Source organism: Equus quagga, chromosome 12 (assembly GCF_021613505.1).
Source record: "Equus quagga isolate Etosha38 chromosome 12, UCLA_HA_Equagga_1.0, whole genome shotgun sequence".
In the NCBI taxonomy this organism is placed as follows: domain Eukaryota; kingdom Metazoa; phylum Chordata; class Mammalia; order Perissodactyla; family Equidae; genus Equus; species Equus quagga.
In genome coordinates, this window is record NC_060278.1 from 9,620,940 (window position 1) to 9,637,743 (window position 16,804).

At 36.8% G+C, this 16,804-nt stretch overlaps 1 protein-coding gene across 10 annotated transcripts in view; it reads left to right on the plus strand.

Annotated features, from left to right (window-relative positions):
• The window catches only part of ANKRD26 (ankyrin repeat domain containing 26), an 87,799-nt gene extending 74,606 nt beyond the window's left edge, over positions 1-13,193 (plus strand). For 4 of the 10 annotated variants that reach the window (XM_046679355.1, XM_046679356.1, XM_046679358.1 and 1 more), the window contains 5 exons: positions 1,422-1,712; positions 2,291-2,508; positions 3,693-3,921; positions 9,265-9,310; positions 10,509-13,192. In XM_046679355.1, the coding sequence (XP_046535311.1) occupies positions 1,422-1,712; positions 2,291-2,508; positions 3,693-3,921; positions 9,265-9,310; positions 10,509-10,645 (921 nt within the window). In that variant the 3' untranslated portion in view covers positions 10,646-13,192. Of the gene's footprint in view, positions 1-1,421; positions 1,713-2,290; positions 2,509-3,692; positions 3,922-9,264; positions 9,311-10,508 lie in introns of all 10 variants that reach the window. The other 6 variants (XM_046679360.1, XM_046679359.1, XM_046679364.1 and 3 more) reach the window with 2 other exon arrangements.
• Positions 13,194-16,804: the final 3,611 nt, after the last annotated feature.

The following is a 16,804-nucleotide window of genomic DNA, read 5'->3' on the forward strand; positions in this document are numbered from 1 at the left end:
TTCTCCACTTGACATCGGCTGGGATGACATGAAGCTGGGGACTAGAATCATCTAAAGGCTAGTTCATGCACACGTCTGGCCGTTGAAGCTGGCTTTTGGCTGGGATGTTAGCTGGGGCAGTCCCAGCTGGAACACCTGTGTGACGACTCATCATGGGGCCTGGGCTTCTTCACCACGTGTTGGCTGCGTTCTAAGGGTGAACTTCCCGAGGGAGAGAGTCAGGCGGAAGCTGTATCACGTATTCTAACCTAGCCTTGGAAGTCACAGCAGTTCCACCATATCCTATTCTCTAGAAACCAGTTACTGAGACCAGCACGTATTTAGGGGGAGTGAATTTCATGGGAGAAGCATCAGAGAATGTGTATACGTGTTTTAAAACCACCAGAGCCACTCGCCTGTCTTAACCAAATAATCATTGTATCTAAAGGAAAAGTAGTTCTTCCCAACTCAGTATCACTGAAGTTCCAGCAAGTTTTTGTGTTGTTTTTATTGTTTAGTGTATTCTCTTATTTTGTGGAAAGTAACAAAGGATTACAAGAGAGCACTATTAAATTAAGATATGTTTTGTTCAAAAAAAGTATGGATCGTCTCATCAATTTTTTTTTCCCTCTGAGGAAGATTAGCTCTGAGCTAATATCTGTTGCCAATCTTCTTTTTTTTGCTTGAGGAAGATTAGACCTGAGCTAAAATCTATTCCAGTCTTCCTCCACTTTATATATGGGTCACTGCCACAGCGTGGCTGACAAATGGTGTAGGTCCGCACCCAGGATCCAAACCTGCAAACCCAGACCACCCAAGTGGAGCGTGCTAAACATTAACCACTACGCCATGGGGCTGGCCCCTCGCTAAGCTTTTATACTGGGAGATGTGATTTCTCCTTAACCCTGAGAATCATTTCTCTTTCGAATACAATTCAATTTAGCATAAAACATTTATAGTTCAGAAAAAGGCTTATGGCATTAGAATCCATATTTGCAAGATTCATTAATTAGAGTCTTATTTTGGGAGGCATTTAGTGACTCAGGCCTAAATAACTCAATATCATATCCCGGAAATTTCTTTAAAAGACAGAGTTAAGATGAGGAAAGGGTGAAAGACTTTCTACTAAGAGGTGACTTCTAGTCCCTTTATGGAAGAAAGATGTGAAACAATCATAGAAAAATAAAGGAGTACAAAATCAAGTCCAACTGTTATATGGCAAAGATGATGACAGTAAAGGATATATTTTTGTGCACTCTTGGTGGTTTTAACTTGTTTCTTGATTTTGTGAGTAGTTTAAGTTTCCATGTTCTAAGACTCTACTACAATATAGATAACATTTTATTGCAACTGAATTTATTTCACAGTTTGATACCAATTTTGAGTTAGACTATTCTCAGTCCACTTCCTTCACACCAAACTACATTATTTTATTCATGCAGATTGATGACCTTACAGCAAAATTGGAAACTGCATCTTCAAAATGTGTACATCTGGATGCAGAAAATCAAGTTCTCCAACAGAAGTTATTATCTATGAAAGCGCTACAAAAGAAATGTGAAAAACTAGACAAGAATAAAAAGAAGTTGGAACAAGAAGTCGTAAACCTCAGAAGTCATATAGAAATGAACATGGTGGAACACGGTCAAGTAGAACAGTATAGACGGGAGATTGAAGAAAGAGCAAGACAGGATATAGTAGAAAAATTAAAAGAAGTCAATTTATTTTTACAGGTTAGTTTATTGATCTGTAATATGCTTTAATTCATTTTATTGCAAAATGCATTTTAGATGTATACCTTGTATGTGTTTTCTCTACTTCCCTTACAGCAGTTTATTTAGTAGATTTCTAGGAGGAAGGTGGCGTTTGTTTCTCCCTGTAAATATTTGCTCCCATCAGTATCATCACTAAATTAGCCTTTCAGAATGATTCTCTACTGAGAATCATTCTATTTTCAAGACCAGTTGGTATAAAACAAGACTATTGAGAGGAAAGGAAAAAATTGTGATTTTAAAATTGTACCATATTCTCAAATTATTCTTAAGTTATATTGTTCAATTTTTAAAATTTTAAGTGGACTTTCTTATTCTTTGAATTATCAAATTACATGAATACTAATATGACTGATTCAACTATATTTTCTAATTCAGATTTAATTCAGTTGACATTGATGATAAATGTTTTAAACTTCATCTTTTTTCACATTTAAAATTGATCTCTGAATCATTGGCTCAAAACTAAAGGAAACAAATATACTATAATTATTGAAGTTATAATTATTTTAAAAATGTATCCTTTTAATTTGTTTTAGACACAAGCAGCAGCTCAAGAAAACTTAGAGCAGTTAAGAGAGAATAATAATGCTTCAATAAGAAGTCAGATGGAACTCAGAATTAGAGATCTGGAATCCGAACTCTCCAAAATGAAAATTTCTCAAGAAGATTTTAATAAAACAGAATTGGAAAAATATAAGCAACTCTATCTAGAAGAATTAAAAGTTAGAAAATCATTGGAAAATAAACTAAACAAGTAAGTCAAAACATAGAATCATAGAAAGTAAATTTAGCTCAGTAATTTCCTCTAAAGCATAATTTTTATCAAGCCAGGGTCATGAGGTTACCAGGAAGTGAAAGCTAACTAGATGGTATAATTATGGATAATGACGTTAGTAAATGAACTTAGCTTTAACATGTTAGTCCAGGACAGTTTGCATCTCTCCCCCTTTTTTTGGTTTTACATGACTTTATTTTTTCCCCTTAATATTTTCATATAGTTAACCTGATCTACTAGTCTTTTAGCTCAATGTTTTTGAAGCTTTATAATTTAGACAGAAATATTGTAAGAAAATTGCTTGTCAGAATTCCCCTAAATGGAAATATTAATGAATTTAACTGTTTTTTGGAAGATTACAACTTAAACCCAAAGAGTCAAGTACCACCACTCTGGGCACATTCTGATGCCTGGTGAATTAACTGTCTTGATTGGGCTCTTCAGTGTCATTCCTAGAGGGTCCCTTGAGACAAACTCTCTTCATGTTTTTCTATTCTATAAAGGGATCCATGTGAATAGGGACAGATTGTCCTAGGGATGAAGGGCACTGTAAGTCACAGAGTGGCTGAAAACAATTCCACGGTCTCCTGAGGCGGGTGTGGAGGACAGAAAGGGCAGATGGCACCTCTGGTGCCTTGGTGACAAGGTTGGAGCTAGTTGCCCAGCTTGGCTGTCTCCTCCTTTAGAGGTTGTTGCTCTAAAGTACTCCTCAGTGCCAAATGCTTCATTTCTCTGAGGTAATGAGTGAAAGGTACAAGGGTGGTGAATGCAAATGCTTGAAGATGTCTTTGAGGGATTTTATTTTTAAATCTCTGAACTGGTTTACTAAATAAAATGGCATCCCCCAGGATCCTGGAAGGAGGGCCATTGCGGATGGCAGCTGTTCAGGCATCTCCAGCACTGATGGCCATTTCTCTCCCCTCCCTACTTTGAATTATTTGTTAGTTGAGAACCCCCTAGAAACATATGTACTTCTTTAGAATGATTTTAAACCTATAATTGTAGGTAGTAGGTCTGCTCTGAGACATTTTCAGTGTTAACACACTGTTTAATGGAAAATTCCATTTACTATTATGGCAACTTAACAAAAAAAAAAAAAGTCATGCAGAAATCATTTTAGGGAACATGAAATACTAAGCATTGGTCTTTTGCAACCTTCCCAGGACTAATGAGAGGCTGGCAGAAACCAGCACAGAACTTCTGCTGAAGAAAGAGCAGAACAGGTCTTTACTCAGTGCTCTGACTGCGAGGCCGGTCCTGGAGCCGCCTTGTGCTGGAAATCATAATAGTAGTTTAGTGCTCAATAGAAATCTTACTCCAAGAGAAGATTTAGTGATTCCTACCTCACGGCCACGGCCCTCAAATAACAGCATGGAGACTTACTTGACCAAGGTGAGTCATACTATCTTTGTTCCTTTGGGTTTCAGATTCTGATAGAATTCTTGTTTTGAATTTGGTGAAATTCTGAGTTGTTTGATTGACTAATGCACTCTAAGTAAAAGTCATAATAATTTTTAGGAGACAGAAATTTTACAGGTTTTTTTAAGTCCCTGGATCCCTCATTTTCAGGAGATACCTATCATTACCTTTATTCAGTAAATGTAACTAACACAATTTAAATTTCTTGAAAAGCTTGAATTTAAATTCAGTTTTAGAAATGAAATATTATTGCCTAATGACCAAAGTTATGCTTTGAGATGCTTTGGCTGACTTTCTTCTTGATTTCACTTTGGCGGTGGTTCATAAGAATTTTAAAGTTTGGCGCACCCCACTTTTTCCATCCCATCCCTAAGCATATGTGAATGATTGGCATCCAAACAGTTAACCACATATGGATGTTTATTATTTAAAGAAATGCAAGGTAAATCCTTTTTATTCATCAAATAAGCTTGGAGCACTAAAAAGATTAATTTCTGTTTTTAAGTTAAAATTTTTGTCATTTTCTTAGATGAGAGTACATCCTTAATTACTACTTTATTTATAGCATTTTTATAAAACAATGTCTGTGACTGAGCAATTGTAGAACATTTTTTAAGTAGTTAGATCAAGCGAATATTTTAATTTTTAAAATGAAATTCACTTATGTCTCTATATCTTGCCTTTGTTACCAGCTACAAACATAGGTTCTTTACCTGCCACACAAGAGGGGCCAAATAAAAACTGGATACCAGGCTTATGGCAAGGAAAGGGTTTTTATTTAGGGTGATGTCAGCCAGGAGATGAGAGTGAGCCCTCAAATTTGTCTCATCTCCCTGAAAGATGTTCATGTTAGTTCTCACCAGAAAAAATCAGATAACATATCATTTTGCAAGATGAAGATGAAAGTGTAATTGCAGAAGCAATGGAAGAGAAGATTTTTGAGGATATCTTTTCTTTAATTTTTTTGGAAGAAAGAGGTGTTTATTTTTTAGTATTTCTAGATGAATTGAAAAATACTTTATTTTAAACTTAATGTTGTGGTTCCAAGGTATACATAGTTCCCTCTGAAGCATTGGTTTGCCAAACCATGCCAGACTTGATACGAGAGGTTGAAAAGCTCTAAGCCCTCCCCTATGGAGACAAAGACAGGCGTCCTGACCACTGCAGGGAGCCCTGCCAGGGTTCTCATACAGCTGCTGCTCCCACAGCTGCTGCCCGCAGAATCCCTCATCGCACTTGCCCAAAGAAGCACCTCTCACTTGCTAGGAATTTAATAATTTCCACTAGGAAAACATAAAATACTGCTAGGAGAGGTGGTGACACACGGCCTAAAATGACAGAGAGGAGTGCGGGTTTGGATGAGGCATTACAAAACAACAGATTTCTAAAGATTTTTAGCTATGATTCTAGAAATTTTATGTTGATTGATTTTGGATTTTTGGTGCATTATTGACACTTTAAAAAATTTTCTAATAATTTATTTAAGTAATTTTTAAATTTCTCAAATGGCCATTCAGTTTAGCAACTCTTTTTCTATGGTTATACAAATACATCAAAGCTAAAACAATTAATATTCCCAGGACTTCAACTTTTACATGATAGAACATTGTCTCAACAGATGAGTCATTTCTTCCCAACTAAAACTTGGCCTCCTGTGTATACCACCAAGGCAGTGCCTGTCTGCTCTGAATTCCAACTCTTATCAAGCTATCACAGTAGTTACACTAGTTTCTCATAAGGCAGAGACAGAGTTTAATAAACTTGTTTATTTTATCAGTTATATGCTCTCTGTAATCCCTCATGTCTCTACCTTGTGTTGCCCACTTAGACAAATGCCCAGTAGTCATTTTATCCTTTGAAAGATTCAGTAATCTCTCAACTTCTTCCAATTCTTTTTCTTTCATTCATTTTTTTCTCTGTACTTAATTCTTCAGCTCCTTGATCAACAAATTCTCTCTCAGTTCTTTTCTCTGCAGCAAAATACATGTATTTAATGTTTACAAACTCACAAGTGTAATTTCCTTCATACATTAAGCTATTTACAGTTGGGAAGTGAATTGCAGTGGTTTCAGTGGGCAAACTTACTTGATTTTATTACATTTTTATATTTCTCGTATTTATTTTTATAACATTTGAATACTCCCTAAAAAAGAATGATACCAAATTTTAATTTAGAAGTATCATTAGTTTCTGAAAATATATTAACTTTGGAAATGTGTGTGTGTGTGGTGTGTTCATGTTTATCAAATTGGTCTCAAAAAAGAGAACGCAACATTATTTTCCAACCTGTAACCTCAAATATAATTTAATGATAGCCTATCAACAAAGTATCATTGAATGAATGAACATATATTTGCATTTGCTGTGCTTTGCTGTTGTTATTGGCTCCACTGTATTCCTCCCCCTAAAGTGTTCCTTTCAACCTTCCCCCTCATTAAAGTGGGGGTTGTTTTGAAGAATGTACATTAGTTATAAGGTCAAGGAAGAAAACATTTCTATTAGTGTTTTCAATCATCCTTCCTGGAGCTGTGGAGGGGTAGGTGGCAAATGACCCTCCTCTCCCCTTCTGAGTTCAGAACATGGGAGTCAGGCATCTGGAGAGTAACTTAGCGGCTCTGTTACTCACACCTGCTAAGGAAGTGGAGGATGTGGTTGAAGTGCGCAGCCACAAGGGGCTTCCAAACACTTCATCCTCAATTAGATCCTTCCCCTCACAGTTGTAAGACGAGGAACCAAATGCTCCACCTCTCCCCCTCCCCCTCCACTGCCCCAGGGGCAGGCTGCTCACTGCAGAGAGGAGAGCAGACCCGAGTGCACTTCACTGTGGGCCCACAGAGTTTGTGAAAAAGAGACTCGGAACCAAGCAAGCACTTCTTAGTTCCTTCTCCCAAATTTACCCACTAGGTACCCCCCTCTCAAGAGGAAGGTAGAGAGAGTCCAAGTCCTCACATGGAAACTTGAGGCCAGGGAAATGAAGGTTCTCCTGAAAGTTTTGACTGGATTTAAATTATAACTCTGTTTAAGCTCGTGTCTTTTGTACACACCAGCTAATGATGATTGGACAGAAGTATGCTAGACGGTAAAGAGAAACTTGTTTTGTGTTTGAAATTTTGCTCTAAATAACCCACAACATGGATAATTCATTTGTTGGTTGATTTTGGTAAATTAAGTTTTATTTGGAAGAAATGAGTAGTTCTTTTAAGGAAGAATTTCCTCAATTTCAGCTTGCTGGGTTCGCTAAGGATTTTCTCCTTCAACTTTCCTCCTGTGGTTAAAAAGAATTTGAGCTTTATAAATTGAGAATATTGACTGCTACTAATAGGAATTATATTAATTTTGGCTCCTTTATTTTTATTCATGTCTTTGAAACATATAATTTAGTTAGAAAGTTACTATTTCATGTCTCATGTCTAAACATTATTGAGCTACATGACAGTTTTATATATTCATTTTCTCTGAGTTAGAGTTAAAACTCTGTTTTTCCTGAGTATGAGGAAGTAGCTGGGATGGAACCCTAGGCTCAGTAAGAAGACCTACTGCCCATTCCTGGCCTGCAGACCTCGGGCAAGCTACACCTTCGCCAAGTCTTTCTTCCCGCTTATGTAAAATTAGGGATTTTGACTAAATCAGTGATTTTCATGCCTTAAAAAATTTTTTTTCAAAGAATAGAACCTTTCTTTTAAAAAACATTGCATCAAACTGTGTCATATAAAACTGAGAGCAGTAGCGCTGACGAGCTAGAGGAGGGCTGGAGACTCGGAGGCTGACTTCTTTATCCCTCAATCCTGCAGCGTCCTCAGTGGAACCTTCCATGGGGCGGGGCTTGAAAACTACCAGTTAGGAGAGAATCCTTCTAATTAAAAATCCTTTGAATTAAAATTCACTGATACGTTGTTTTCCTGCATATAATTTCCTCACATTTTTATATTTTTGATAAATGGAAAAGTATAAATAAAATTGCAGATGTGTCCTCTTTATTCATGTTGGACTTTCAGGCTACTTCTACCATCTGGAACACAGTCCTCACCTAGAAATAAACAGAAAGGTCATGGAAGTAAATGAAAAGAGCTTCTAGGGGAAATATGGTAACATTACATTAGTAGTTCCTAATTAAATTCGTGTAAAACCGTGGTTTACATAGTGTTTATTAAGGGTGATATAAATTGTTTCAATAAGGTCTTCTCCCTTCATTTGGTACTGAGTTATTAATTTTACAAGGCCTGTAATAATGTTGTCACATTATTCATTTTATAAGGCCTATCTGTAATGCTATGATCAAAAAGTTTTATGGAAATTTTGGGAAGCATTTAGCCAAAAAATTTCTCTTTACATCTAAAATTTGGAAAGATATTGGATGTCACATTATCATTATCACCGTGACGCTGTTTGGGGCATTTAGTGAGAGGATACCTTTTATAAGCAAGATTTAAATAAAAACACTCTAGGTGGGGACACTTGTAATATAGTTTGAAATTGCCCCACACATTTCATAATTAAGTAGATAACTATAACTAGTCAAATGTTTAAAAAAATCAGCCCTGATTTCTAGAAAGGAAACATGTTACGTTAAAGGGTTATATATTGTTTTCCTTGTTTCTAATTCTAGAAAGTCATGAATCAGAAACTAAGTTTAAAGACTGGCTCTAGTCTTTATTTTTTCCTTTCTTCAGGCAGATTTTCTGAAATCATTGTGTCTATATAAATAAAGAAATGTTTCAGTTATAGTACAGACAGCAAAATATCTTTACTTAATTTTTTTGCCAATAAAATTTTCACATGACGTTATGATAGTGCAACTTTCTTCATTTTGTGTATTTAAGATTCTTTGCTGAAAAATTAGTAACATAGATCAGACCTTAAGATTTTAACTTTCTAAAAGTGCAAAATGGAAAGTTTATTTTAAGGAAAAATCCATAGTAAAAAATAAACTGATTAAACTTTTTTATAAAGTGCAGTTTTTCTAAGAATTGAAAAGTCGTGAATTCAGTGTGAACTGTGACTTGAATTGTTTAAACTTCTTTGTACCAATAAGATCAAACATCACCCTTTTAAAGTTATGTATTTTCAGTGGACCAATACTAATCGTACTTGTCATCAGATTCATCTAAATAGCATTACTTATATATGTTCTCTATTATTTAAAATTAAAATATATAGAAATTTATTTTATTTTGTTAATGTGATTATTTTTCTATCTAAGCAATCCCCAAATTAGGTCTAGTCTCTCAAAGTGTTATTTCATAAGCTATACATCATTCCTACAATAATATCTCTTGTTTAACTTAAACATTATAAATAATATTTGACTTATTTCAGATGCAGGAGGAGTTGGAAAAAAATATAACTAGAGAACTAGAAGAAGGTATGTTGCCATTTATCAATTAAATTTAGACATCAGTGATTTCTGAAATAAACTGTAAATAGTAAATGGCATCCCTTTCCATTGTTTGGATAATAGATACTGTGTTAAATGTTTTTTCTTATACATAACTAATGAAAAATGTGAAAACATAAACATTCATAATGAAGAATATACTTTTTCCTCATTTAGTCATCTTGTTCCCTAGCTTTTTAAAAATCTCAAAAGTCGATGTATCCTTTGTATTTCTGGCTATCCCCTCCCTTCACTTCTGCCGTCCCTATGGAACTGTCAACCTGCACCCTGAAACTATTCTCAGAATACATGGGCTTCATCTACTTCCCATGTTTCTGGTAGTGATATAAGGCCAAAAAACCAGACTCATTAAGTCATACTTAGTCAAGCAATGACAGTTCATACAACTGTCACTTGATGGGTGACATTTAAATCTCCAATCACTGATGATGTCATTTTGCTTACCTTTTGCCCACAGGAAAAATTCCAAATTCCTCAGCATGGAATAAAAACACCCAAATCACTTTGGTTCTTGCCAAATTATTCAGCCTTATCTCTTGCTCCTTACCCTCCTCTGCCTCTTTGCTCTGGCATCTCCCCAGACTGGGCTATTTGTCACTCCACAATGTTCTTCCCCTCCAGTCTCTGCATGTGCTTCTTCCCTCTGTCTGTCTGACACCCTTTCTCCTTGTCCTTCAGGTATCAACTTACATTTCACCTCCGCCAAAAAGCTGAAAACAGTGACACAAAACTGAGAGTCCCTGCTGTGTGCTCCACTAGTGCCCCGTTTTATCCCTGTCACAGGATATATGAGTCTGTGTGGAAACTGCCTGTTCGTCTGTGTTTTCAGTTGATAGCACATGCCTGCTGAGGGATGGACTGTGTCATCTTCGTCTTGTAGCTCCAGTGCTTGTTACAGTACCTTAGCACATGGTTGTTGAATAAAGAAGTGGAGAATGAGAAAACCAGAAGCTCTGAAACTTAACCACAATAGCAATTAATTCAGTGTGCAGCACTGGGCAAATTATACTTCATAGTCATCTTGTATTTTGTATTATAGCCGTATATAGATATTTTCCATTTTTCTTAACACTTACAAAGGCCTCAACTATTTTTTACTAACTTATGCTTAGTTAACTATGAAGTATTTTAAATAAAGACTATAATTCTTTCTTCTTCTTTCCAGCTGCTGCTGAATTTGAATCTGGACCCTGCAGAGCTTCTCCTCTGGGATCTGCTGATGAGTCAAATCTAAATCAAGATCTAGTTTTGAAAACGTCACAAGAATACGTCCAGATTTTGAAGAAAAATTACATGATCTGAAGAACAAATAGTAAAAATTTATATACTGGGCCATTTACATAACATTTTAATTGTTTCCCATTATACATACGACATATGAAAATCTTAAAATATTTTTATATCTTACATGTATGATGATTATTTATATAGTATTTTAAATTGTTTCTTGGCATCGAACTAACTTTTAAGCAGATTTTGTGAATGAAAACCAGCACTATTGAGTTTTACATACTTAAACTGCCCACATACCAGCTGTTTAAAGAGCACCCAAACAACCAAGTTGTCATTCACACTTTAATGGTGTTAATTGATAGCTTATTTGTATTTTCCAATTTTTATCACTATATATGGACCTAAAGATTTAGACAAACATCATTTGAAATGCTGCTGCTGTGGCTATTGTCGTTGTCTGGATGTGTCACAGTTGTTACAGTCCATAAAATTTTTTATATATAATTTTAATTTTAAATACTGATTCATAGATCTTTGCTTGTGGAGAAATAAAATTTGCCTAAGGCTGTTTGCCTTTTCTATTTATTTATTTTTGATTTACTTTTTGGAAACTGTTAAAATTAGAGAGAAGTTCCAAGTTTTAGTAAAGAACTTTTTTCTCCTGAACCATTTGAGAATAAATTGCTGACATTATGCCATCATCCCTGATTCCTTTAGTATTTATTTCCTACAAACCATAACATTCTACGTAACTACCGCACAACCTTCACAATCAGAAAATTGACACTAAGGTATTCTGTCATTTAATCCTCATCTTTTCAAGTTTTACCACTTGTCTGTGGCGTCAACAGCAAAAAGATCCTGTTCAGATCCATGATTGCATTTAGTTGCCATGTCTCTTAGTCTCCCTCAGTCTGGAACACTTCCTCAGACTTTTCTGACTTTCATGGCCTTGAATCTTTTGACGGGTCTGTTCCAGTAACGTAGACCATCCCTCAGTGGGGATTGTTCTGATGTTTCCTCATGACCGGTTCCGACCACACCTTTTCACAAGAGTATCACAGAAGTGGTCCTGAACTCTTCACATCGCGTCCGATCATGTGACCCACAATTCTGATTTGTCCCAGTACTGCTGGTGTGAATGCTGACCACTGAGGGTAGTATCTGCCGGGTAATGCTAGTTTTCCACTTTATAATTTAGTATTTTGAGGGGGAAAAACTTTGAGACTATGTAAATACCTCTGTTCCTCATCAAACTTTTGATGTATTCATTTACTATTATCAATATGGATTCTTGATTTATTCAATGAGTTATAATTTGTTAATATCATTTCTAAAAATTTATTATTCTTTTAGACGTTCTGTTTTGAGAATTTCAGGCTTATTGAAAAGTTGTAAGAATAACAGAATTTCTGGATACCGTTCCCAAAATGTTAACATTTACTCTAGCTGTTTTATCCTTTCTCCCTTCTCCTCTCTTTCCAGATAAATATAAATGTTGGTATATAGTATAGATTTTTTTTTCCTGAACTGTTTGTAAGTTTCAGACATCATGCCTCTACTCCTAAATACTTTAGTGTATATTTCCTGAGAAAAGGAATTATCTAACATAACTGTAATGTAGTTATCAAAACCAGGAAATTGGCTAAAACTGCTTTGATATTAATATGTAATCTGTGGACCTTATTCACATTTTGCCAGTTGTCTCAATAGAGTCATGCACTGCATAAGGACATTTCAGTCAATGACGGACTGCATGTATGACAGTGGGTACTAAATCCCATAGGATTAGTACCATGTAGCCTAGGTGCGTAGTGCGCCATACCATCTAGGTTTGTGTAAAGATGCTCTGTGATGTTTGCACAACAACAAAATCGCCTGGCAATGCATTTCTCAGAACACATCTGCTTCTTTAAGTGACGCATGACTGCAATATCCTTTATAGGCAAAGAAAATCCAAGATGCTGCATTGTGTCCAATTTTCCTTTTCTTCAGTCTCCTTTAATCCAGGACAGTTCTTTAGTCTTTGATTTTCATGACATTTACATTTTGAAGACTACAGGTCAGTTATTTTGTAGACTTTCTCTCAGGTTGAGTTTGTGTGATGTTTCCTAAGTAGATCCAGTTTATGACTTTTGGGCAGGAATGTCACATAAGTGATGCTGAGTTCTTCCCAGTGCATCAAATCTGGAGGCACGTGCTTGGTTCCATTACTGGTGATGTTGACTTCAATCATTTGGTTAAGAAGTGTCTGCCAGGTTTGTCCATGGTAAAATTACTATTTACCCTTTTATTTCATAAATATCTTGTGTCGAGATACTATCAGACTTTGGAAATATTTGGTTACTCCTCAAAATTCCACCCACTAGATTTCACATCCATTGATGCTTCTCGCTTGAATCAATTATTATTATGATGTTTGCCAATGATGGTTTTTCTTATGTGTCATTGCTTCTACATTCATAAATAAAATGAAAAACAAAGGAGAAGGGAAAGCTTGTGATTTTGGTTCTTAAATTGGCCCAGATTTGGCCAGTGGTAGCCATTTCAGGCTGACTTCTTGTCTTTTTGACCTGTCCCCATTGTTCTTTGAGCACTTCCTTGCTCTCTGGTACAGCAAGGTGTTCCAAGCTCATTGTGTATTTTTTCTGCCCCAGCCCTGAAATCAGCCACTTTTCATAGAAGCCATGATTCCTTTTAGGGGAGAGTGATATTTAGAAACCAAGATCTGGGCACTAATTGTGGTAGGAGTGCATATTGCTATAGGGATTGTCATTGCTCATAGGCCCCATCGGTGAACAGCAGGGAATTAAGTGTGTGTACTTAAGTTCACATACATGCCTGCATACATTAATCTATAGTTCTATCTCAAAATATATTGGAAACCATGAATTCTTACTGATATTTCCAATTCCAATCCAATCCCACATGGTTCATTCTAGTTTTTCCCTTTCAATTCTTATTACTCCCTTTTCTGACAGTAAGCTGGCTCCCATCATCAGTATGCTATTTGTTCAGTCCTCTCTTATGTAACCAGACTCTTGGCCCTGCCACTATGTACATGTCCTCCTCACTCCTACTTGGATTCCAATACCCCACGTCAGATTGTGTCCACTCCTGTTCCTCCCAAGTGCCTGCCCTCTTCACCCCATCCTTTCTCAGATACCCTGTGCAAGGTCACCTCTTCTGCAGATGGTTTTCCTCCTTCGGGCGCTGAAAACCCATTCTGGGCTGTCCTGCCCCTGTGTGGATGCCTCCTGACCCTGTTCAGTCCTTGATACCTCGTCCTACATTGCCCACCTTTCAGGGATGCTCTCACTGGAGCTCCAGAACTGTACAGTGTGGCCTTCCCTCACTGATGCCTTCTTCATTCCATCCAGGTCCCAACAGCTCATCTGGGCCACCACCACTCCCTGGTTTTGTCCCCATGCTTCTGAACGGAAATATTTGGGAAGAGCTATACCTTGTGTAATTGACTTGTCAAGCTCTACAAAGCAAGGATTTTGATTGAATTGCATCGACTCTGTAGGTAATTTGTGGAGAAAAGACATAATACTGAGTTTTCCAAACTATTAATATTTTAAAAGTCTGATTAACTCTCAATGTTTAAGAATTTCCCATAGAGGCCTTGAATATATTTTTTAGGTTTATTCATGGTTACTTGACACTTTTGATCCTATTATAAATATTATTTTAAAAAATCAATTTCATTTTCTGTTTGCTGCTAGGTTATAGAAATAAAATTGATATTTTGCATATTGAGCTTGGATTCAGCTATCTTGCTAAACTCTCTAATTTTTTCTTATTTGAATATTTTACCTGCAGATTCTTTTGTATTTTCTACACATACAGACATATGAATTGTGACAGTTTTGTTTTTTCCTTTCTAATTCCTAGAGTTTTAATTTCTTTTTCTTTCCTACTGCAGGAATGATGTGGAATAAAACTGGGCATAGTCGGTATCCGTGCCTTGTTAGAATTCCAAAGGAGAAACAGAATATCTTTCCATAACTATGTAGATAGTGGATTTTAAAAAGTAGATATCATTTATTGCTGTATTAGTTTTCTATTGCTGTATAACAGATCATCACTAACTTGGCATCTTAAAAACAAACACATTGCACATTTTCATGGGTCAGGAGTCTGGGATGGTTTGTGAATCCTCTGCTCTGGGTCTCACAAGTCTGCAATCAAAGTGTCAGCTGGGCTGTATTTTCATTTGGAGGCTAGACTGGAAAAGAATCTGCTTTCACACTCATTCAGTTGCTTGGCAGAATTTATTTCCTTGTATGACTCTGTATTTATCTTCCCAGCTATTTGCTGGCTCTCACTTGGAGGCTGCCCTCAGGACCTAGTGGTTGCCTACGGTTCCTAGAGTCTTGTCTCAGTCTGTCCAGGATGCCATAAAAAAATACCTTAGACTTATTAACAGCAGAAATTTATTTCTCACAGTTCAGGAGGCTGGGAAGTCCAAGATCGAGGCAATGGCACACTCAGTGCTTTCTGGTTTGTAGACACTGGTGTTTTTGCCATGTCCTCACATGACAGAGGGACAAGGGATCTCTGTCAGGCCTCTTTCATAATGGCATGAATCCCGTTCATGAGAGCTCCACCTTCATGACCTAATCAACTCCCAAAGGCTCCACCTCCGAATACCATGACATTGGGCATTAGGATTTAACATGAATTTGGCGGGGGCATCACAAATGTTCAGTCTGTAGCAAGGCTGTTCATGGTTCTTGGCCACGTTGGCTTCCTCAGTGTGGTTCCTTACTTCATAAGGCCAGCCAGGAGAATCTCTCAATTCCGGGAGGGCTCAGTACTCTTTTAAGGGGTTTCACCTGATTAAATCAGGCTAACCCAGAACAGTTGCCCTTTTGTTAACTCAAAATTAACTGAATTAATTATATCTGCAAAGTTCCTTTACATTTGGCATATTCTGAAGTCACAGATCCTGCCCACACTCAAGGGAAAGGGATTATAAAAGGTGAGAACACCAAATGGCAGATATGATGGGGTAACCCTAGGGTCTCTCTGCTACAATTTTGTTAAGGAAGTTCCCTTACAATACTAATTTTCTGAGTTTTACCCTGAATGGATGTTGAATATTACTAGATGCTTATTTTGCATCTATTGAGATAATTTTTTTTTTTTTTGGTGAGGAAGATTTGCTCTGAGCTAACATCCATAGCCATCATCCTCTTTTTGCTTGAGGAAGATTAGCCCTGAGCTAACATATGTACCAGTCTTCCTCTATTTTGTCTGTGGGTTGCTGCCACAACATGGCTTGATGAGTGGTGTAGGTCCATGTCTGGGATCTGAACCCACAAACCTGGGCTGCCAAAGCAGAGCTCTCTGGACTTAACCACTATGCCACAGGGCTGGCCCCAGAGATAATTTTTAAAAAATTTGTTAATATGGTGAATTACATTATATTATTCACTCATGTTAAACCAACCTTGCATTTCTCAGGTAGATTGAACTATGGTTATTTGTTTGTTTTATACATTGCTGCTCTTGGTGTGCTAATATTTGGTGAGGACTTTTCCATCTCTGTTCATGTATAGTGCTAATACAAGTAATTTTGAATACTTTAACTCCATTTACACCTCTCCAAACTTATGTGAATTGTTGCTTTGTATTTTAATTCTGCCTTGTATCTTTTTAAAACACTAGATGTTTTTATAACTTTTATATGATCCTGTCAATGTTCATTTAAATTTATCTACATATTTAACTCTTTCTTGTATTTTCTTTTTGCATCTCATAACTTCCATTGGGGATCATTTTTCTTCTGTTGGTAGTGTACATCCTTTAGAATTTTCATCAGCAGGAACTGTGTGGTAATGAATCTCTGTTTAAAAATGTTTTTATTGAAGGGGCTGGCCCCGTGGCCGAGTGGTTAAGTTCGTGCGCTCTGCTGCAGGCGGCCCAGTGTTTCGTTGGTTCGAATCCTGGGCGCGGACATGGCGCTGCTCATCAAGCCACGCTGAGGCAGCGTCCCACATGCCACAACTAGAAGGACCCACAACGAAGAATATGCAACTATGTACTGGGGGGCTTTGGGGAGAAAAAGAAAAAAATAAAATCTTTAAAAAAAAAAAAAAAAAATGTTTTTATTGAAGACAGACGTCAGCATCATGGCAGACTGAGCTCTTCCCTTAGACTTTCCCCCCTAAGAAACAATGAAAAGAACACTCATAAACCAACAGAGGACATTCACACAAC